Source organism: Macaca fascicularis, chromosome 12 (assembly GCF_037993035.2).
Source record: "Macaca fascicularis isolate 582-1 chromosome 12, T2T-MFA8v1.1".
Taxonomy (NCBI): domain Eukaryota; kingdom Metazoa; phylum Chordata; class Mammalia; order Primates; family Cercopithecidae; genus Macaca; species Macaca fascicularis.
Window position 1 is genome coordinate 78,006,559 of NC_088386.1, and position 24,552 is coordinate 78,031,110.

A 24,552-nucleotide genomic window follows, 5' to 3' on the forward strand; every position below is an offset into this window, starting at 1 on the left:
CAAAATAAATGTTACATAATTTGCAGGTTTTACAAAAATATTTACCTATTATAGTGGTGTTTAGGAGGGTTCAATGATAGAAACGTTATCATAAATCTATCCCATAAAAAATTTTTAAGATAATAAATTTAACTCCCAAGAGAATATACATTATGGCTAGAACTCAAATTAGATTTAAATGCATAAGGAAGCTTTGTTTTATTATTACTATTTCCAAAGCCTCCTTTCCATGTCATAGTTTTAGTGTATTTGGAATGGAATTGCCCAAAATTATGTAATTAATTATGTTCAGCTTCTATTAAAATAACTAATTTCATCAAGTCGGCTAGCATGACACTTGGTAAAAATCAATTATTGAAAAAGAAATGGGAAAATGTGGGCAGTCATTATGGGTGTAATAGCTCATGTTTTAGGCAATTAGGTGAACGTTTTTCCCTTTTAACTTTTTAAAACTTCTTAAACCAGGAATCTCAGGCATGCTATAACCCTAGAGTCAAATGAGCCATGTTTGACCCTTGGGTCACATGAGAGTCATCTGGACTACACTGCTTTGTTCATATATATCTTTTTCCTAACCTCACCAGTCACTTACATCACTTAACAACATGAAATAAAGATCATACTATGTGCTTTCTCTTCAACGGCGGAATGGACTGCAGATAGAGTAAGGGAAAGAAGAACCAAAAAAGGCATGAGTTTTAAGAGCAGAATAATTGCATTAACTGAACCAAATGTAAATGCTTCCTTATATCTACACCCTTTGGTTATGCCCTCCCACACCAACGCTGGGCTTGGCCATATGGCTTTTTTATTGTTTTTTCAATGGGACAGTAACAAAACTCAATCAAACTTAATCAGAACCTTGAAAAAGTTTGTGTTTCCTCTTCCTCTTAAGCTGGCCCACAGAAAACCCACCATCTGGCCACAGATGCGTGGAAAAGCCCCACTGACATCAACCAAGTCTGGCACAAATCAGCAGAAACATTCAACTGACCCACAGGCGCACATCATTTTAAGCCACTAAGCTTTGGGAAGATTTACAAACAGCAATTGCTGATACAATTGTCTTCAATGTTTAAAGAGCTAACCTATGGAAGAGAGAGTTTAAATCCTTCTTCTTCCAGTTCCACTAAAAGAGAGAAAAAACATTGTACTGATAGGAAGACAGATTTCAATTTAAGAAGGTATTTTCTAACAAGTTAAGTTCAAACTTGAAATGCCTATAGGCACTGAATTTCCTGATACTGGAATAATTCAAGGTGGTACTAACACAAATGCATTTTATTCATTCAAGAATTATATACTTCATCTATTCTTTTAATGCTACAAAATTATATAGAAGTTATCAGTATAGTTATGCTGTAGGGTTTTTTTGTTTTTGTTTTTGTTTTTGTTTTTGTTTTGAGATGGAGTCTCACTCTGTCGCCCAGGCTAGAGTGCAGTGGCGTGATCTCACTGCAACCTTCGCCTCCCAGATTCAAGCAATTCTCCTGCCTCAGCCTCCCTAGCAGCTGGGACTACGGGTACCTGCCACCAGACCCGGCTAATGTGATTTTCTCATTCTTTAGTAAGGATTAGAAACAAGAACAAAGTACTCATCCTCCTCGTATACCTCTTGCATGTAACTGCCAGAATTTTCATCTAAGCTCTACTGGCCATTTGTTCACCCTAACAATGGAGAGAAGACCACTGTGTGGACCTAACAAAACAAACTTCATTCTATCATTCATTCAGTTCAAGGGGCACCAGCTGGCAGTCTGCAGCTAGATCCTGTTTAGGGTTTTAGTGTTTTTAAAAATGTCAAACTAAATGCCTTTTGTTTTGCACCTACTACGTTCCCACCATATCGTATTTCACACATTTACAATACCAGTGTGGTCCCTGTAGGTATTTGAGTTGAAGAATTAGGTGAATGCTTAGTTATAAAATACATTCTACTAAAAGTTATGAGAAATACAAAGATGAATTCAGTATTGATTCTAGCCTCAGGGATCTTATAGTTTCATAGGGGAGCTGGTCCTCTTAATTAATTATAATAGAATCATAATAATTAGAATTATACTAGAATTAATTAATATTAATTAATTACTTAATTATAATGGAATGAGCGAGATGCACAGCAGAAGACATGCTGCTAAAATGTCACTGCGCTGTTAGAAATAATAACTGGATGCAGCTGGACTGAGCAGTAAATGCCCAATGGGTCCAAAAATTAGCAAGAGTCTCTTTTTTTCTGTTTTCTCTTTTGTTTTGTTTTTTTTTTCGACAGAGACATCACTACTGGAATAGATATAAGCTGTTGGCATCTTTGTTAGTGATCTCTAACAAACAGGTGGGCCCAGATCATCACATATCCCTATTTTCATCCAAATTTAATTTAATGATATAATTTAAAAGTGACTTGACTAGGTGGGGATTCTCTTTCCCTACCTCAGTTAGAACTGACATATCTGCCACTTTTATATGACCAAGATACAGCCCCACTGTTTTTCATTACCATTGGTTTCTAATCAATTTGTTCCAAGCTCTCTGATCCTTAAAAAAGTCAAATTAAATATTAATATTTTAAGGCTGAAGTGATGGTTTTCATAATAAAAGCACATAACTTTTCAAGCCTATAAGCAGCTGGTTAATACATATACAATTAATATTTAAATATCTGTTCTGGTTTAATGTAAAAACTCTTCTAAAAATAATATTCTAAAATCCTAAAGGCTGGAGACACCAAAACACTAAACGTGGATGCCCGCTTGACCCAGAACTAACGCTTCTACATAACAAAAAGTAAGGCTTCAGTGCAGCCGGCTTGGCTATTACAAAGATAATAAATCTGGAAGTATTATCATCTATTCCTTCAAATGCACTGGAACTTGCCCCGTACACTTCCAGCAGCTCCAATTCAGGAAATGTTGAATTATCCTCAATTATAGCTCGTGTCCAAGTGGCCATAATCAAATACATAAATAAACTGAAGCTTTCCCATGAGAACTAACTGTCAAAACTACATTATGTCCAGTCACAGAACTGAGGAGACTAGGTTCAAAAATACTACAGACTTCTTTAAATTTATTCCATCTCTACATACTTACAGGTCGTCTTTTAAACAAGTATCCACCAGTATGACTGGTTTTTTTTTTCATTGCTTTTTACCTAAACACTATGTGAAATAGGCTGACTACTATAAACATAAAATTTTCCAGATGGTATAAAATCATTAATAATCCCAGTAAATTGTTTTACCCGCATAATCTTAATTTTCCTTATTTTGCTCATTCCAAATCTCTGAAAAGCCATTTCGAAATCTTACCAATGTCTAAGATAAATGTACATGTCATCAAGCTGCTGTAGCTGAGAAAATGACATTTGGGTAGCTCCAGAGTGGGAGACACCTCCCCACATTTCAATCATACCCTTTTCCTGACTCTACCCAAAATTATTAATTGTAGATTTAATACTGCCTCATGGAGTTATCCAAAAGATTACATGCATATAGCTTGCCTAAAAATACACCAAGTTTTCTATGAATTTTCTCTCTTGGTGTTAATATCAATACTTGCTACTGCTGCTGGTAATTATGATGCTAGCTTATTGGAGATAATTTAAATTGTGCTGACTGTGGGTGAAATAATACCAGCAGGAATAAATGCCTGGCATTAAATTTACCGCCTGCTATTAAAATGTATAACAAATCATAGTTTATCTATTAGTGATGACCACTTAAAAATTAGAGCTACTTTTATCACAACTGGAAAAATAACAAAGCACTGTAATGTCTGAAATTTTCTTTCATGGTAAACATTATCTGCCTTACATTCAAACGTGTTTATCTTTTTTGCTTTGATCTTTGGAATACATTTCAAAAATCAGTTAAGTCACTAACAGCAATAGGTATTAACCATAGCCATTAGGTCCACAGACAAAATTAGGATGTGCTTTTCTTTTTCTAGGCTTTCTTATTTCATCCCACTGCTTTCTCCATTATTATATGAAGAAAATATGCCTGCCAAATACACACTCAGAATTCCTCTGCTAACAGATACTTGTGAAAATAAAGCTTCTGAGAAGACATAAAGAGAAGAAACCGTGTGATCTAAATGCTACGAGATCCCAATATGATGTTCACTAGTCTGGAAACCTGTTGTCTTTAGTATCTTTGATCCTGGATGTATAGACTTGTTCTCAATTACAGGCCTAATAAGGAACTATCTGCATGATTTTGTTTGTGGCTTTTTAGTTTTATTTCTAATGGAAAATTACCACAAAAGTGACCTAACCACTTCTGAACCATGAAAGAGCTTCAAAAGGTTGTCGGCTCCAAATAACACTAAAGTTTAACATGTAAGAATCATTTCAATTTACTTTTTAAATTCATTGTTTCACTGCCTACTTCTAGAAAGAATTTGGAGAAACAAATGGGGAAAATGCGCATATAATAGAATTTGATAAAACAAAATATTAAGTAAGAGAAAATAATTATAACAAAAGCCCAGGCTTAAATGCTTTGAGGCAGTGAAATTCAGACAAATACTTTATTAGTGCAATTTTATTAGAAGAAACAGATTTTTTTTGGTATCATAGTCTAAGGTTGATTTATCACATGGGACTATAGAAAGTTAACTAATCAAGATGAGTATGCTATAAGGTGTAAATGTCTTCAACAATTATTTTACCAAAGTTACATAAAGATCCTTCATTTGAATGTGTTACATCATTTAATATTAAAATGCAAATTAATGAATATAGTCATATAAAGAGATAAATTATTATAATTACCAGAGATAAAGATCTCTGGGAATATAGAAACAAAGGTTTTCAAAAGCCTAAAGGAATGTATCTATGTGAGGTCTCATATATGAAGTGTTGATTCACATCTTGGATTTTTAAAATATATGTACAGTAATTTGTTACATGCTGAGGAACTTAGCAGCATTGATTGAAAACATATTAATATACTTTTGTGATTGTGTTTTCTTTCCAGAAAATCATAAAATTCAAAGTGTTTCTCTTGAGGAAAAGGAGCATCGTGTTTTCTCAACACCAGTCTGAGCTGGAAGAGCCTGTGCAGGCAGAATCACCGTGTGCCTAAAAGGCACTCACCATGCACATATGCTCAGGGCTCGATAGTCTCATTGATGCCACACTTCCACATGATAGCCATAAAGGAGATAATATAAACTCCTGCCTTGGCCATGAAAGAAACTTAGCCTGTGTTCCTTGCCTCATTGACATGATATGAAAATATATATCTAAAATTTCCAAGGAAATTTTTTAAAAAATAGATTTGATAACCTACCTATGGGAAATGATTTGGAATCTTTACTGTAGGAGCCCCAGACATTCTTAAAGGCAGGATCTAAATGATATGCAAGATTCCTCCCAAGCCTCCTAATATCGTAGCCAGCTAAAAAATTTCAGTGTTCACCATCTACTCCAAAACCTCTCAGTAACTTTTTCCACTTGATGGGTGACTCTTACTTTCCGAAATTTAGGATGACTGTGCTGATGAAAAACTGATTTTAATTAAATCTTGAAAATTAAATTGGAAAAAAAAAAAAAACTCTTGCTCTCATATCTTTCCAGTTACTTAGGTGTTTAGAATGAGTCATTCCTGAAATCTGTCACTTCCATTTCAATCTCCCAGGATGTTATCACCTCCTTTATGGCACCCATCTCTTGCCTGTATCACATTTATCTAGGTATATCCTCAATGATATATCATGTGAGGTCCCATAAGTTTTTTTCCCCCATATCTGAACTCTCAAGCACCATGGACTCAGAAGTGGACACTGGTAGTCAATCAGTGAAGGCCAGGTGACTAGAATTAAAGCTGGAGCTTCAATTATAGGAGAAATTAACCTGTATATAGAAATTTGAAACTATATCGATGAGCCAAATATTTCAAAAAAAAATCCTGGAATAATCTTTTTTTCTTTTCTTTTAAGTTGGGGTCTCACTCTACAGCCCAATATGGAGTGCAGTGGTGCAATCTCAGCTCACTGCAACCTCCGCCTCCAGGACTCAAGCGATTCTCATGCCTCAGTCTCCCAAGTAGCTGGGACTATAGGTGCACACCACCACACCTGGCTAATTTTTTGTATTTTAGTAGAGACGGGGTTTCACCATGTTACCCAGGGTGGTCTGGAACTCCTGAACTCAGGCTATCCACTCACCTTGGCCTCCCAAAGTGCTGGGATTACAAGCATGATTACGAATATTTGGCCATGGCACCTGGTCAAATATTTCTTAATGACTGAAATTTTAAATGAATTAATTTTAAACAGCCAAGATACCATTTTCATAAAATGTCCATTAAGCTTATAACTGGCCGCACTAGCACACACGAAATACACTGGCACAGATTTGCCTGCAAAGTGGATTGAGATTTAGTGTGCAAGGCCTCTAGGAAGTAGGGTGCAGTTACAAGTACATATTGAGAAGGAAAGTTCTGGTACATGGGTCTCTGAAAAGTCAGTCTTGAGAAAGACGTCTCAATGTGAGAGGCCAGACAGCCCAGGGAAAGCCTCAGAGAACAAGGTGCCTAAGAAAGGAAGCTGACAAAGAAAATGAAGAGAGGCATGAGATAAGAAGCAATGCATCAAAAGCAAGCTTAACTCACTGCCAGCTTCCCTAAAAGTACAACTAGCTATTGGGAAGTCTGTGTTATGGAAATCAGCTCCAAACTTTCTTTGTGCAATTAAGCCTAGTTATTTGAATCTTTTAAGATATTTCTCCATCTCCCTTTTCCCTCATCACAATAATACCCTGGTAAAAGCAATGCGAACTGTCAATGTGCCAGATGACCAGTAAATCCTGCTCCCACATATAGCTTTAATCTGTTGTCAGTCAAAGACCCATTTCTAGACTTACTTGTAACAATTCCCTGGTGAAAGTATGAGAGCACCAGGATCATGAAGCAAATCACTTGAATTTGACAAATTTCATTCTAATTATCTGGGCAAAGAATCTCAGCTTCCACAAAGTTCTATTCTTTACATAAATAAGCACAGACGTGCAGTTAAGTTGCAATCCACCTGCCCGTAGCACCTAAGCATATAATTAACTAATCAGGAAGAAATGAGGATTTGGCATAAATCACTGGTGAAAACCAACTGCTTCAATCCCCACAGCTCTCCAAAGGGGTAATACAATAAAGATGATGGCTAGGTGAATCTGATTTTACCCAACACAACCTTGCCTTTCCAAACTGCTGCAGGTGCCCTCACTGGTGTTGTGCCTCACTGGTGTTGAGTTTAGAATCATCTGGGCAACTATCATGCCTTTTTGAAGTTGCACGTGCACTTGGGAAAATATAGATACTACATACAATTGGAAGAACTTTTCAGGAAATATGGTAGGTGAATATATTTTGGGGGTCATTTTAGATTTTTGGTTATTTACCAACATCATTGCATAAGACTTACAAAAACGTATTTAAGTAGATGGGGATTAGAATACTAAATCCATATATGTGAATTTAAATATAATTTATGTTCAAAGGAAGACTTTAAAACAGATTCAAGCTAACATCTTGTTTTAAGCATTACAAAAGTATAATGCTGCTATTAATAATTCAGTACTAATGTTTAATCAATACATAAAAATGGCCACATTTTATATAATTATATTCCTCGAGGTCTACTCATTCATTATGTAGAAACCACAGAGAAATTTTGCTCATACGTTTTATCATCCTGTATTTAATTCCAGACCAAAACCAGTGGTTGCAACTTGACTTTAACATTGCTAACATGTAGTATCTCTGCTTTATTTATAATATTATTTTGTGGAAAGAACAAAACTGATATATAACTGACTTTCTTAAAAATCTTCTGTTTTAAGGTGCAAAAAATTTCTAGATACTTTTAAATGACTAATTTTTTATTATAAAATCTAAAGTACATAATAGGTAACTAAAGAATCCAGAATTAAAGAGTCAATGAAGAAACAGCTGCTTTCTTAGAGAAAGGGTGTACCTCCCTCCAAAATTAAACTTTAGCTCAATCCATTACACTGTATCTACATTTCGCCTGGTCATAGATTCCACCACAGTGTAAATTTTTTCCTATCACCCTGTTGTTTAACTGCTGGTCTGATATTCCTGAACAAGTTGTAAAATGTGCACTCTAGTAAAGTAGCTATCAAGTTCAAATTTATCTCCTGACACTTAACTCCTGAAAGGTGTAGTATTCACAGCACTGAAACACTGCTCTTGCCTATAATCAGTTGAAAGAACTAAGCACAACGTTTCCTATTTAGAGGGCTGTGCAACAGCCCACAGAAACAGCTACAGATTGCATAACGTTTCCAAAGTTTTTCCAGTACTATGTCATTTATGTGCTTGAATAGTTAAGATGTTTTTTAAATGTATTTTCAGGAGTTGATAAGAGTTTGTACACAAAGTTTCAGAAAATGAAAAATCAAAAGGCTCCCTTGGTATGCCTGAAGTTAAACTTTAAGCACTCTTGATTGCTCTTGATTAGTGGCAGACCTCAAATTAAGGATGAAGGGAGAAACTATTTTTCCTGACAGCCCTAGAGCCACCTGGGATGCAGCATTACTTACCTAAAGATGGGTCTTTGGAGATGTTTCTTCCTGATTGTGACATGGTCATCCATTTAAAGGTGAAGGTTTAACTTCTTCCTGGAAACCACTCCAGAAACTCCAGAGAGGAAATGTGGAAGCTTATTCTGATCTATTGTGCTGCAAGGAGCCCAGAAAGAAAAAGTAGTTTCCTCTTTCTCTTTTTGGGTGCTGGGAGAAAACTTCCCTGCTCTCTGCCAGCTGAGCAGTGTGTCCATAGAGGCCACATAAGACAGGCACGTTGGGGCACTCCCCCACAGAGCAGGGTGTGCAAAAACCACCAAGAGTCACGTTGATCCAGGCAAGAGAAGTACACGGGACCCTCCAAAACAGAACAAAACAAACAGAAAACTTCCTGCCCCAGTGTCATCCAGGTAGAAACGCCCTAAGTTATTGCAGCCATGAGAGCTCTCCTTCCACATGCTGGTCAAGCTCCGAAAGGCTAAGTCCCTCCCTGTCTTTAAAACAGACTGTTCTGAGGCTCAACTTTTTTTCTTCAAAATAAAAGTTGTACAGCTGGTTCAGCAGCCCCATGTGAGTACCCTCTGAAAGTTTGTTCTCTTGAAATAAGAACTGTATACAAATTAATGAAGAAAGATAGGCTGGGGTTGCATGGCTGGCTCTGCTTCAGATTATAATTATTTTACAATCTTGCTTGCATTCATGCTGGCTGAAGTGTGGAGACGACTCATCATTTTTAGCACTTGTAATCTAATAGCCTCCTCTTGGCTGAAGTTGAAGATGCCATATCAACTGATAGAAGCCCATGTGAAGCTGACCAGAGCTTCAAAAGTTAGAAAAACAAAAAATGCTAATTTCTACTGGTGACAGTATACCCAGATGTCTGTACCCAAATGTGGCTTTCCAACTAAGAGGAAATATCTCTTGCAAAAAAGAGATGGAAACACACACACACAGCCACATGCTTTTTTAACAAAAAGTCCCTCCACAGTGCCCGGGAGCCTATGGTTTATATATTATATGATGAAATTTGGATTTCTAAAAGTAAAAGGAAAGCAAAGCAGGTATAAAAGAATTTGTGAACAACTGAAAATAAATGATATTAAAAATTGTTTTCTTTTAGAAGACAGATTTACACTGTGGAACTCTTATTCTAGTTCCAGATAAAGGGAATGCTCGTATTTTAATGCAACTTATTTTGGAGACCTTCCTGTATCTGAATCACTGACAAAGCTCCTGTTCAGTCAATAATGTCATAAGATTCCAGATCAGAGATTTGTAATAAACTAAATCATTTCAAAGCATGATTAGAATGTTTTAAATATATACATGTAATAAGAGGGGGAAATGAGTAACGTGCATGCCTTCAGTTGAATGATCCATAAAAATAAAGATCAAATGTCACGAAGGAGGATACAATCTGTAGTTATTGGCACTCTCCAAATACTTACAGGGAGAAAGATCACCTTTTTATTTTCCTCCCTGAGGAGAGATAAGGAAGCAGAAGAGAGTTATAAGGGAATCATGGATTTTATTGAGCCGTTCTAATCGAAACTAGGAAATGTAATCAGTCTGAGAGCATTAAACTAAAAATAAAATAAATGGCTTCTAGTCCTAGTTCTATTGTAAATATGCCGGGCCATTGAGGGCAAATTTCTTGACCTGTCTGAGCCCATCTTCTTCTTTGTAAAATGAAATTATAATATTAATTGAATTCTATATTTCCTTCCAGCTTTAATGGTACTATCATGTTATTTCTAAATATGATTAGTCTGCATCTTGCCAAGAAACTGTCATAGAAGTTATGACGCCTGATACTTAAAAAGCTACACTTATTATGTACCATTATAAATAAATAAGGAAGCTATAAATAAAAAGATGATTTTATATTATATATAACATATTTATACAGATATTACATAGTTATATAATGACATCTATGCCACTGTTCTCTTTATGATCAATAAGTATCCAATGATAAATTCACATGTGTGCTATATAGCAGTTAAATACACAGACCATCTATAAACAAATTTAGATGCAGACTTTTGAAGCAGATGCTTTATTATTACCATATGCTTTGGCTTTCTTTGTATTTAGAAAAGCACATAAGTAATAACACATTGTACAGGTCTTCTGGAAGGGTTTTTGCATTTGTGGGTAGTATTCAATTTCTGTAGTCATGGTTTACCTATATTACCATTAATATAGCATAAATATTCCTCCTGAGGGACAATTCAAGAAAATAATTAGCCCATCAACTTTTAAAAATTAACTTTCATTTTGTTTTCTTTTGAATTGGAAATGTGACACAATTTCTACATGAACACAATGGAGGGAACTCAAGACAAATACTAATAAACATCTAGCCAAGGTACAGTTCAAATGGCAAGCAAGTATGCAATATAACTTGAAGCCCAAAGGCTTGATTACCAGCTGAAGAATCTGAAAGTTGTTAATCACGGGAAATCCATAACATACTTCATTACCTTAGGTTTATATATATATTTTTTTTTCTGTGATTACGTTAGAAAGTTTAGATTCACTTTATGGAAAGCACTATATTTAAAACCAATCTTAGATCCTATAGAGCATTCAGATGACACCAGTAAATTAAATATTCACTGGGCACAAAGAAAAATATGTATTTCTTAAATGTTTTTATTAGCTTTTTCTCAAAGAACATTTAAATTTAACGTTGGAAAAAAGTTGACTTTATCAACTTATTCAACTTTAATGTAGTATTCAATAAGACAGAAAGATTTCATGATTATTAATTAAATTACAAAAATATATTCCCTACATTAACACAACTGTAGTGTGCAAAATACTAAAATATATGCATACATAAAAAGGCCAAGTCTCTTATACAATAGACTATAATTTATTATGAATAGTTTTTTTCCTGAGGGGGGGTCAGAAAAGGTGTTTTTATTTTTCCTGTTGTGGAAAAACAAAGTCAGGCTGACTTTGTCTAACACGTTCACACACATACCCTACCCAACTCAGTGCTGTTAGAAACTGTCCTAACTGTTGCTCAATAAATATGTTAATTTGCTAAAACACTCAGCTGAAACACACCAAGAATTCCATCTAACCAACTCATTTTGTGTGACAAAACGCATAGATTAACCCATGTAACCTTTCCAACCAAAAGGACCCTAAGAGTGTCGTGGTATTTTCCATTAAGCATCATGGACAAAAGGTAAGCTTTTCTTTGCCTAATTTCCTTCATTGTTATTGTCTGACTGTGTTTGTAATACACAAGCGCCAAAGCATGCAATGGCAAAAAGGTCATTTGATATTATGCCATCCCAAGCACTGGAAAATGCATGGGTCTGCAGGTTCTCAGTTTAACCATGTAAGTCTAGTCAAATAGCACGTGAGACCACATGTGTGTTCTTTTTGTTAAACAACATTTAATTCAACACAATGTTACAAGTTATATATTTTAATGAGCTTTAAATTAAGTGCAGGAGGGAAAAGAAAATGCAAGAAAGAAAGGATTAGATGGCATTTTAGGTTTTATCATGACACATATATGATATTATCTTAATTTAAAAAAAACACAACACTGCTTCTTTTACTCTTCCTTCTCTACCATTCACCAAAATTAAAGCTAGGCTTGTGTATGATTAGAGTACCTCACACACCTAAACTCCAGTTTAGTTGTTGCCAATCTTTTCTCTTTTTTTGATATATCATACATGAAAGATGAAGTGTACATGTGATCCTCTCCCAGAAAAGTTCCAAGGTCTTGCTAAAATCATGAAAAGCAAAACATGGGCATTAAATGCAAACACTACTATAGTTTTCATTTGTCATAACTAGAAATATCACGTCAATAAAGTGGAACACCACTTGGTCAACTATACCATGAAATAAATGGCAGGGTGTAAATTCTTCCTCATAAACTAACCATAACTCTACCCCTTTACCTCTAGAGGAAAAACTACTGCATATAAGTGAGTGAGAGTAGAATCATTTTTGAAATAACTTAAATCTGACTTATCCTTCCAAGGTAAGTCATTCACAACTTTCAGCATTTTGTTCATTCTTTATAACACATTTCTTGCTACAAGTTTTACAACTGACTAAGAAGTAGTAGATACATGATAGAGCTGGGATTTGAACTAAGATGTCTCATTCCTGAGCCCAAGCTTTTACTCCTCACAGTAGACTGTCATCTTGGCAAGCACTCTGTCTCTGGGGTCACTCAGGATCTTTCTGGGCTGTGTTTAACATTCTATTGGGAGAAGAAATAACTAACCACTCTAGAGAGTTTCTGTTCTTCTTCTAACCGCCTGCCCTACTCAAGTGTCATAACATCGCCAATTATGTTCCCAATACCTACAAACACCAGCCCTAGAAACACTTCCAAAGGGCCCTGATTCACTTGATACCAAGGTGAATTGAACAGGCTTATAGATTATCTCCTGCTAAGATATGAATGAAAGTTCTGTTCTATTATAAAGATCCCTAGACTAAAGTCAAAGAACATATATTTAAACCCCAGCTTTAGCGGCAAGTTTCCCTTCAACTCCCTAGTCATTTTCTTCACTAGTCAAACTAAGAGGTTGGACCAGATGACCTCTAAGATCCTTTCCAGCTCTAAAATTCTGTGACTCTCTGACTAACCCTATGATAAAATGTCAAGTTCTTTAAATTTAGTGTCCAAGCAAGAATAAACTCTGTAGTCATTTTTAACTTTCCTTAACCACAACAAGGTCATGCATACCACTGGAATACTTTTCATCTCCATTGTCGTAGGATTAAAAATACAGCACATTACTCAAACATGAAAATAAGTTACAGCATCTTTTTTTTTTTATTGAGCTGTTGCTTTTTGTTGTTGTTGTTTTCCTTGTAGCTTCAATCCAGAACTACCCTCACTAAGCTCTGGAAAGTCAGGGATTAGTGTCTGTTGTATTCCCTGTACATGGTATATAAAACACGCTCACTGGTTATTTGTTAAGGGAACGAATACATGAACAAAGTGATCATTAATGCTATCTCATCATCTTTTTATATCAATACATATTCTTTTTCTAAAAACTCAGTCATATCTGTTAAATGTGTAATCTTTCATATTTCCTCCAGCCCATTGTTTTTCTTCAAGGAGACACCTGAGTTTATAAGGAAGTGGGTTTCTATGACCTTGTGGTGGCAGGAAAGAGGTGGTCTCAGCCCCAAACCTGCAGGTCCCTGATCTCCTTTGTGTCCTCTGGTCTCTGCAACTATGTGCCTTGTCTGTCTTGTCACTTGGTTTCCTGCACACATCTACAGCTAAAATTCATGGCTTCTCTGGTCAATTGCCTTAGTTTGGGAACCTGGGTCCTTTGTCATGGATTGAGTCAATCTCAGCCTTCCTTGCTGCTTCAATGTCCTCTAAGTCTCATCCACACCCTCCACTTGGATCTCTATTGAGGCTATTAAACCCTTGGCATCTGTCTAGGACCCCCTAGCCTCTTGCTGTGGTCACGGCAGGCTCATGACAGATAGACAGCCCCATCTCAGCTAGCTTTTGACATCCTCACAGGGCTAACAGAACTTCCTGAGCCTCCATCCCACACAGGTACTGAGGACTTAGGATTGGCCACACCATACCTCCATTTCTACTCTGTCATAGCTAACTCACTAAATCACAGCAAAATCCACTCTGCTTTAGCTTTTCACTTTCAACCAAACCTGCTCCTCCTCTGGGATTTCAGCTTATAGGAAAGAAGTCCAAATACTTTGACCATTTGCACAAAACACCTTCCATTGGGGGTTCCCTTTTCTATAATTCATCAGGGCAGAAGAGATGCTTTTCCTATCCTATGAGGGAGAAAATATCTTAATTTATCTCTTGTATGCCTTTCATCCATCTATAACAGACCCAATGTTCAAGTCTACAGGCCTTGATCATGTATATCAGGTAGAGCTTCAAGGATTTGAGAAATAATTTTTGGTGTGAACAAAGTCTGGCTTTCAGAAATATTGTCTTAAAGGGGCTCAAAATTTCCATTTAGGTTTTCAAAACTGGTCCACACCTGTGCTTCTGGTCATACACATCAAAATGGAAGAGAGACAAAGATATTATCCCCATATATGATGAAGCTTTCTTACTCATTTCACTGGGTGCATAATGAGGACAGCATACCACAACATCCACGTTCTGCCTGATTCAGTCCTCACGTACTTGTAGCTCTCATGTCAAAACCCTGACCTTTGGATCATTCCCCACTAGCTGTGCTGGCATTTTGTGCCTTGAACACTTCACGCTCTTATCCTGCCTCTTCTGTAAATACTGTTCCTTGTGTTTGAAATGCTTTTCATCCTGCTCATTGCTCAGATATCATTGCAGTGTCCCTCTTCAGAGATGTGACTCCTGATAACCCTATTTTAATTTCATGTACCTGTACCTGCACTTTTTTCCTCCCTCAGCAAGTACCATAATCTGTGTGCATCATAATCTGTTTAATTTTTTATTCACAAATGTATCTGTTCAATGCATGAATAAATCCATTCGGCAGGATGCAATAACTGAGAAAAATATCAGAACATGTAATTTACCCTGACTACTATAAAAATAAACCTAATCAAGTTATACCAAAAATATATTTTTCTCATATATGTGACTGTAAGACCCTAAAAATAGACTCACTGATCTCTTGCAATGTTTCAAAACATTTCGTAAAACTTACATTCGTGTTTCATATTTGCCATTACACTTCTTCAAATCTGGAGCTTTACACAAATGAGAGCAAATACAATAGCATCTTAGTCCATGTTGTGCTGCTGTAACAGAATACTTGAGACTAGGTCATTTATAAAGAACAGAAATTCATTTCCTCACAATTATAGAAGCTGGGAAGTTCAATATCAAGGTGTCAGCCTCTGGTTTAGTGAGGGCCTTTTTGCTACATCCTCAAATAGGCAGAAGGCAGAAAGGAAAGCTAATTGAAAATGAAGCCTTTTTTTTTTTTTTTTTTTTTTTTTTTTTCCCTGAAAGGGCCTTAATCCCATTAAGTGGGGAGCAGCCCTCCTGGCCTAATCCCCTCGAAAAAGTCCCTACGTCTACTACCACACTGAAATCACCTGAATTTTGGAGAGGACACATTCAAACCACAGCAAAAGAGAATTGTAAAATTAACAATACAACTGACAATCACTTTGAAAATGGTTCTCAACCTCACCAGAAATGTTTTCTATCTCAGGGGAAAATTTTCTATTCATTCAGTAGCTTTATACTAGATTCCCTTGACTTGTGTATCAGACTCAGTTTATTGACCACAAATTCAATAACAAAATACACCAGAATTATTATTTTCTTAGGTTAATTAATAATAAAGTTCATATTTATAGTTTCTAATGACAAAGAAAAGCTGTTCCCCAAGTTGGCTAACTCTCTGGTCAGTTAAATCCATCAGAAACAAGGATTTCTACGTCAAAAGTAGAAGAAATTCCTCTTTGTCACTGAAGTGTAGAAGCAGATCAGTTAAAGTTTGATTGGCTCCAATTAGCACTCCCACCAGTTCTGACAGCCTTAAGTGCTGCCCGTCAAAAACCTTCCTATAAGTAGTGTAACATTCTATGAAAACATCGACAACAACAACAACAACAACAAAGGAAATAATTTAAAACAGATTCTCATAGCCAAACATCCATTGCTCAGTGTTTAATCAACCAATATATAAATCTACTATTAAAGGAAATGGCTTTTGTATAGTAGGCAGTTAAAGGAACATTGCAAAAACAAGTCTCCTTAATATAAAATTCTCTTGAGTCAGAGGTCTAAAAAGGAGATGGCTGAACAGGGGCTTGAGGGATGAATAGATATTCAACAAGCAGGATAAGAAGAGCAAGCAGAGTGTTTCATAAGCCCTAAGTGTCATGCAATAATACATGATTTCGAGTGCACATGGTGGGTGAAACTGTGGTGTCACTCATGCGGCATTCGCCTACAGAGTTACAGAAGCTCACACCATCACATAAAAAGAGGGGCTGTAATTAGGGAAGTGATCCATGTGATATCAAAGTTTAAAAGCATGTGATTCAGAGGTTTACTCCCCAAATATGCCAAAGATATTCTTATCTGCAATTCTTCAGTGGAAAGCTGTTCAAAAGTAGCTGCATACTGAGACTTGGTTAGCTTCTCTGAAACTATGAAGTCCATCACTAAATCAACAACCTAACTTCAATATTGAGTCGTCCTTACCTGCTTTCCTCCATATTTTAAGTTTGGCTTCAATATGATGCTAAATTGGATTAGTAATTTTTTAAGTCTGCTTAAGCTTTCAGTAATGCTTATGAATAAATGTGCAGAGCTACAACCAAGAAATGAATTGAATCAATGTCAGTAACGGAAAATTTCTAAATGCTAACCTATTGACTTCTCTAAGCTTTGAGAATTAGACAGCAATAGATTTAATCATGACTCATACTGACTGAGTAGAAGCATCCACTTACTTTGCCAGACTTCCAATAGTGTGTTTGGTAAGGTTCTGTGTAAATAACCCAAATGTATAGATATAGGTTACAACCCTTATTACCTTTCTAATAAATACCACATGTATTTGTACCCTCACTCCCTAAAAAATTCATTCTAGTTTCAGCTTTTCTCTTTGCTTTTACAGAATACTCCCTCCACCCCAAGTGTACTGTAATAATCTATCCTTGGCAATCTCATCTTTGGAATTACTATCTTCTTGTGAATATCAATGTATCATTACCATTAACTGTTCTACGACATGCCATAGTTACCATTTTTAATACTTTTATTTTATTAAATTTAAAATTCAAATTCCATATAGGATTTAAACTGGTCAGTAGTGCTTTCCTAAGCTCCATACTGGACACATTATTTACTGCATCATCATTGCATGGCTTAATACCAGAATAGAATACTGGAAATCAAGTCTATCTTAGAAATGCTGCATCTTTTTCAACACTATGAACCTTCATCTTGCTCTATGGTACTAGAAAATAATAATTTTCCCTCATCTGCTCTTTTCTCTACATGACCCAATGGAAAATGTGGAGGGAGGAAAGTTGGGATGTGTTTGGCAGTCATTTACTATGTGTCAGGTACTATACTTTATATGCCCTGTTTCAGTTAATTCTACATAACACACCTGAAAGGTAGAATATCATATCTTCATTTCACACTCAAGACAACTAGACTTTAGAAAAGTTATATAATTTGCCAAAGACTGTATAGTTGGTCTATTACAGTAATAGGTTTTGAATGCAGTCTTTCTGATGCTGACATCTTTGTTCTGACTAACATATTGCACTGCCCCTCCATGATCATATTCTTAGTTTTAATAGCAGCCTGAAAGAAAAAAGCACCTTGGCCAACCATATTTTTAAAATTATAATTCTCTGATGATTTAAATTAAGTTGAATTCTAGCAGGAATTGAGACTTGATTTCAGAGACACATTTATCTGGTTTGGGTCAATCTCACAATACAAGCCTTGTATGTGGATGGATCAATGAACCATGAAAAGCAGAAGACTAAATATTTGGAGGCTTTAAAGTTCAAATTTTGCCATTTGTTTGCTGTATAATCTTCCTCGAATAAAAGTGTATAAACAAAATTTCTGGTCAAAACATCACTGAGAAACTCTTGGGGAAAAAAATCATTAGTAAATTTGCAAATGAAGTTGTGATATATATCCCCAACATGCAGAATGGGTCTCCAACACAAAGGTGTGTCTGTAAGGTAATTTTCTCTTTGAAATCATGTTTGCAGCCATTCAAATTGTAAAAAGAATTAATTGATTAGTTAAAATTCTCTACCTTTAGACCGGGCACAGTGCCTCATACCTGTAATCCCAGCACTTTGGGAGGCCGAGGCGGGCGGATCACGAGGTCAGGAGATAGAGCCCATCCTGGCTAACATGGTGAAATTCCGTCTCTACTAAAAAATACAAAAAATTAGCTGGGCGTGGTAGCGGGCGCCTGTAGTCCCAGTTTCTTGGGAGGCTGAGGCAGGAGAATGGTGTGAACCCGGGAACCAGAGCTTGCAGTGAGCCGAGATTGCACCACAGCACTCCAGCCTGGGCGACAGAGCAAGACTCCGTCTCAAAAAAAAAAAAAAAAAAAAAAAAAAAAAAAAAAAAAAAATTCTCTACTTTTTTTCTAAATCACTTCATAAGATATTTCACCTTCACTGAAAAGGCTAGACAGGCTCCATTCATAGACTTGTAAGGCTCAGAGTTACTTATGAGATTACCTAGCCCCTATATCCAATAAAAGAGCTGTTGCCATTACAGAGCACATATGTACCAGGCACCACCGAGGATTCTACAGAACCTATTACACTGAATTCCCCAGATGACAATATGGGACAATATTAGTATCTAATTTTAGAGATAGCTAATATTGTACAGCTGGGACTGACAAAGCAAAGATTTGAACCTGGGACTGCTTTTCACCAGAGTCCACAGAATTAATTACTAGTGCTTTAATTACTTGTAGGGTTGGGTCCATCTAATATGATTCACTTTGATTCTTTCTCTCTGTTTCTTACAATCATTTTATATTTTTATCTTCATTCTTTTCTTTTGCTGTTTCATAAATAATTTTCTTTTCCAGTGATAAACATCAAGTATATTATTAACTAATTCTTACCTTAAGTTTATGAAGATTCTGAACTCACTTCTCTTGGTTGTTCTGCAAATACAGAACAATGCTGTTGTTTTGAATGTACACATTCAGTATAGTTCATGAACATCAATTTTTTGACCTTGAGGTAATGAGTTATTTGTTATAAATAGAATCACAGACTTCTGGAATCTGAAGGGATTTTCAAGGTCAAGTTATTCACCCTCCTAGCCATTACAAAATTCCTCTTATTTTTCCTCTCAGAGAGCACTTACCTCTCAAGTATCCCTGAGCTGGTAAAAGTAAATCTACTGTTCCCCTGATCTCCAAATTTAAGACCTCTCATAATATGAGCATTTCATCTTGTTGAACACTACCTGTACTTAAAGATAGAGACTTCTTATACCAAGTTATTTATCTTATACCAAGTATTGATTGTTATTATCAATACACAATCAAAAAACAACAATCTGCTCCAAGAATGGAGGGAAAACTGGCTGTGTTCAGCTTACTAAGAAGTCCTCTGTTGGTCTCCAATGGGGCCACTTCTAAGGCATATTGAAAGGTAAATTTTGGTTTTAATTTTTAAATTTTGAAAGATAATCTATTTTTAAAAGTAATTTTAGTACAATAAGGAAGTGCATTCATAAAACAAAAGGAACAAAAGAGGCAAAGAAGGGAGAGAAAGGAAGACTCACAGAGGAAATTGTGCTGTTGTAGCAAGGTTTAGCTAGCACTTGGAAGTTCATCAAGGGAAAATTATTTACTAGAAATACAATGTAGGGAAAGAAAGTTCAGTCAAAAAATGGTAGAAAATAATGCAGAAGCATGAAATGCCATAGTATTCAGGAAGGTATCCTGGCGTGACTTAAAGGTAAAAATATGAGGAGAAATTACAGGAGATGAATCTGAAAAATTATAGAGACTGAATTATACTGAAGAGCTGAGACTATATCTAATAGGCAATGGGGAGCCACTAGTGGGCTACCATCAGAGAAATGATACCTTCTACTTTGCAGTTTTGGAAGATCTCACTGAAAAGTATAGAAAATATTTTTGAGGATTACAAGTATGGGTACAGGGATATCAGTAAAAAGCATGTTATAGTAGTCTAGGTGAAAGATGACTGTGGCCTGAAGTAAGGCAAAGGCATTAATTGCAAACAAGAGTGTATTCAAGAGATATTAACGTAGTACACAATAAGGTGTACTGAATGAAAAAGAAAAAGGATTCTAAGATAATAATGAGATTTCTCGTTTGTTATCTGGGAGGATGGTGTAAGAAAACCCAGGTTGGTAATAAGAAGAAAGAAGCATAGTAGTAAGTTTACTGGTGACACATACTGAGTTTGTGATGCCAAAAGATGGTTCAAGTGAAGATATTTAATAGGCAATTAGATATTTGAATGGTGCAGGGGGGTAGTGTGATGAAAGAGGAAAGAAGACCATTATGGAGATAAAATGTGGGGGAATTTCATATAATTTATATAAAATTATATATATAATTTATATAATAATATATTATATGTAATTTATATAATTTTATATAAAATATAAAATTATGACTGTGGATGGCCTTGCTCAGAGAGAAAATTTAGATTACAAAAGAAAAGTCCCAAGAACAAAACTCTGGCAATTGAGGAGATGGGCAGGGAAGAGTATTCAGCAAAGATGTCAGAGAGAATTGGGAGTCAGGAGGAGAAGTTTGTCCTACAACAGAAGCGGAGAGGACATTGAGTGGAAGAAAGATGTCACTGGTACCAAAGCTGCAGAGCAGTCAGAGAGATTCGTGGAACATGTCCACTAAACATTTCCAGTAAAGTTGGCAGCATGGAAGTCACTGGTGGCCTTAATTAAGGCAGTTTCTGTGCTGGAACAATTCCATATTCAGTAAGACAAAAAGTTCTGAAACCAAGAAAACCTTTAAGGTTGGGAGAATTTTTCTGATTAGGCACACAAAACAAGCACTTCAGTTAATTGTTTCTATGGAAATAAATATGAAAGGAAGATATGGGCTAACTGTACAAATATTTGAAGTCACAGAAAAAGTACATATGACTATCTGTTTACATGACAATATTTTACTTTGAGGAAGTTGTTGTTTTCTACTTTTAATGCCTTGATTTAAAGTTTCTGAGGATATTTCTTCTTTTGGGAGGACATGTATAGGAACACAACAGAAATATAAACCAAAAGAAAAGTTGCCCTAATTGTGTCTTCCTCAGTTGGAATTCACTTGTATAATCTTTTCTGGTTATGGTATATGTAGAAAGGGTGACACTGTTGTCCCAGAGCATATAATTTAAGCAAACACAGATTATCTCATATATCCTCCTCTTCCTTTCAGGATTCATTTCCAGAATCCCAGTGCTCTCATTTTAATTTCTGGAAGTTCAAGTCTCAAACTGAAGCAATCATCTAGGGTTAATAGTCTACATATTTTCTTCCCATTCTGATTTCTATACAAACTCGCGTATTCTGTGTTTCATTGGCTCAAAATGGTACTCTGAGCCAGCAGACCCGAGGAAGAAATGAAATCTGCTAATATATTAGGAAATGACAAATTCTTCTTATTACATTCTGGAACACAATTATCAAAAACTCTAACTGAAAGTAACTGTGGCAGATCAATGGGATGCTATTTAGTTATAGGCATGCCTTTAAATCATACCACATAGCTATCTATTCTTCCTGACTATATGCAGACATCATATACTTCCACTCAACTGCAGTAAATGCCTATTGTGTTTTCATTTATGAAAAAGAAATAATAAATGCTTGACATATTTCTGCATTATTAAAACAAGATATATTCTAAATAAAATACCTTTCTATTGAGAAATGAATTAACAGTACATAAAACTTAAGGCATATTTTCAATATTAAAATTGGATTTTTCCAAATTATCCAAAATGCGTATTATACCAATATTATGGGTTTAAAATATTCTTTATTTTCTCTTCTACGTTAAAATGTTACTTTTATTGTATATTTAATTTTCATGGGGATTTTTTGCTTTATTTCTCTTCTTTTCTGCTGATTTTTCTGCTCAAGCACCAAACTGGTTTAATTACTGTAGCTTTTTGTATGCCTAAACATTGAATAATAACAGTCTTCCTTCAGTTTATTTTTCCCCTTACCACAAAACTTTTTTGGATATTAATGTATGTGTACTAGTCCATTCTCGTGCTACTAATAAAGACATACCTTAGACTGGGAGATTTATAAAGGAAAGAGGTTTAATGGACTCACAGTTCCACATGGCTGGGGAGTCGTCATAATCATGGCAGAAGACAAAGGAAGAGCCAAGGGTCATCTTACATGGCAGCAGGCAAAATGGCTTGTGTAGAACTCCAATTTATAAAACCCATCAGCTCTCATGGGACTTATTCACTACACGAGAACTGTATGGGCGAAACCAACCCCATGATTCAATTACCTCCACCTGGCACCATCTTTGACACGTGGGGATTATCACAATTCAAGGTGAGATTTGGGTGGGGACAAAGCCAAACCATATCAGCATGTTTATTCTTCTCCATAAATTTATTTTTATATATAATCATTGTATATATACAAATCTATTAATTTGAGCAAAAGAATATTGAGGATAATAGGAGTCAGGTGGCTCATAATTGGAGATGGAATTTCACATATGGAAAGGGGAAGAACTAAAATAGGTACTATGGCATTGGCTAGAAGTTAGAGGTACTGGTATAAACCATAGGTTTTATAAATATAATATATACAACCCTAGCTATGTCCAGTGAGAGGAGCAAGAAACGACACAACAGTAGCAATTAGCACACTTAGCACCCACATGTTAGTTTCTATATATGATATGCTACTAAAAGTGATCAAGATTCTTTATAAAACAGGCTGAATCCAGGGCTGAGGAGAGAGAAAGTGCAAGATAAATCTGGAATACATCACACTAGAAAGTAAGGATGCGTTCAAAGAATTATGGGAGCATATCAAAAGAACATGCGAATGAGCTTGAAGAGACTTCATTTATCAAATCTAGGACAATTTGAGCATCTAAATAAATAATGATAGCAATGTTTTATGTCTTATTGCCCACTGAATAAAATCAGAATCCATGAGTCATTACTGATAAAAATGAATGAATGAATACATTAGGAATAAAGGTCTTCCTATTGGAAAACACCAACTGATAAATACCAAAGGAATGATAGAGCTAGAAAACCAGTGAATAGTAAAACCATTGGGTGAAAATTTCGTGAGAAGGAAGCAGGATATTTATACAGTCTCAAAATGTCATTCTATAATTTCTAATTAATTCAAAAAATTAAAAATGGGAATATTACTGGTATTGCATCACTATTAGGACAAACTAGGATTAATTATGTACCTTCTGACCCAATATCACAAAAACAAGTCAACTCATTTTAGTAGAAATAAAAATGTCTAATTCTTTTGGTGGAAATACCAAACATAACCAAAGTGAGGGAAAGTCTATAAATAATTGGCCTGTACTCTAAAAATGTCAAGGTCAAAAAACACAAGGAAAGGTTGAAGAACCATTCCAAATTAAAAGACCCAAGAGAACTGACAACTAAATGCAATGTATCATCTTAGATTTGCTTATACATTAGGAATTACATCGATATAAAAGATTATTGGGACAAAGACAAAACTTAAAAAAGAACTGCAGATTAAACAGCATTTTATCTGTATTAAATTCTTTGATTTCAATTGTGCTCTATATGTGCAAAGGTGTGATAAAAATTATATGCATTATGTAATACATATTTAATTTGATTCTAGTCATATAATAAACTTCATATTTATATGCATGTTTAATTTTACATGAATAAAGAGAATAAAAGACAATGATAAATGGGGCAAAACATAAACAATTGTTCCTGGAGTTCCTTGTACTATTCTTGCAACTTTAAAATTATATTACATTTGAAAATTGTTTAAAAACTAGTTGCAACTTTAATTTTTAAATCATATGGAAATTATAGATTTTAAAAGGTCAAAGGAAATGTATAATTTAGCATTATCTTGAAATGTTATATCTTACAATAAATTTTGCTACATCAAAACTTTGTGATGCCATATTTCGGAAGCAAGGTTAACAACTTTGGGAGAATGACATCTGTGTATTGTCTCTATTTATAGTGATTTACAAACAAAACAAAACAATCAATAATAAGTAAGATAGGTAATCAGTGAATATGTTGAGTATTAAGCCCAACCAAAATCTTCCCCCTTCACCCTGAAGGGGGTTCAGGTAAATCCCCCTTCTAAGGTTTACCTGAATTCTTCAAGTAGAATCAATCATACAACTCAACTCACATACCATTGTTTTTCTAATTTTCCTAGGACATATAAAACTTTCTACCTTGGATAATAATTACGTATACACACATTATCTTTGAGAATCAACTAAA

At 35.4% G+C, this 24,552-nt stretch overlaps 1 protein-coding gene across 12 annotated transcripts in view; it reads right to left on the reverse strand.

The window, feature by feature from the left end:
• The window catches only part of PDE1A (phosphodiesterase 1A), a 431,299-nt gene that overhangs the window by 304,231 nt on the left and 102,516 nt on the right, over positions 1–24,552 (reverse strand). For 3 of the 12 annotated variants that reach the window (XM_015432455.4, XM_005573642.5, XM_045367348.3), the window contains exon 1: positions 8,563–9,016. The exons of the other annotated variants lie outside the window; for them this stretch is intronic. In XM_015432455.4, the coding sequence (XP_015287941.1) occupies positions 8,563–8,615 (53 nt within the window). In that variant the 5' untranslated portion in view covers positions 8,616–9,016. Of the gene's footprint in view, positions 1–8,562; positions 9,017–24,552 lie in introns of those variants that run through there. 12 annotated transcript variants of the gene reach the window in all.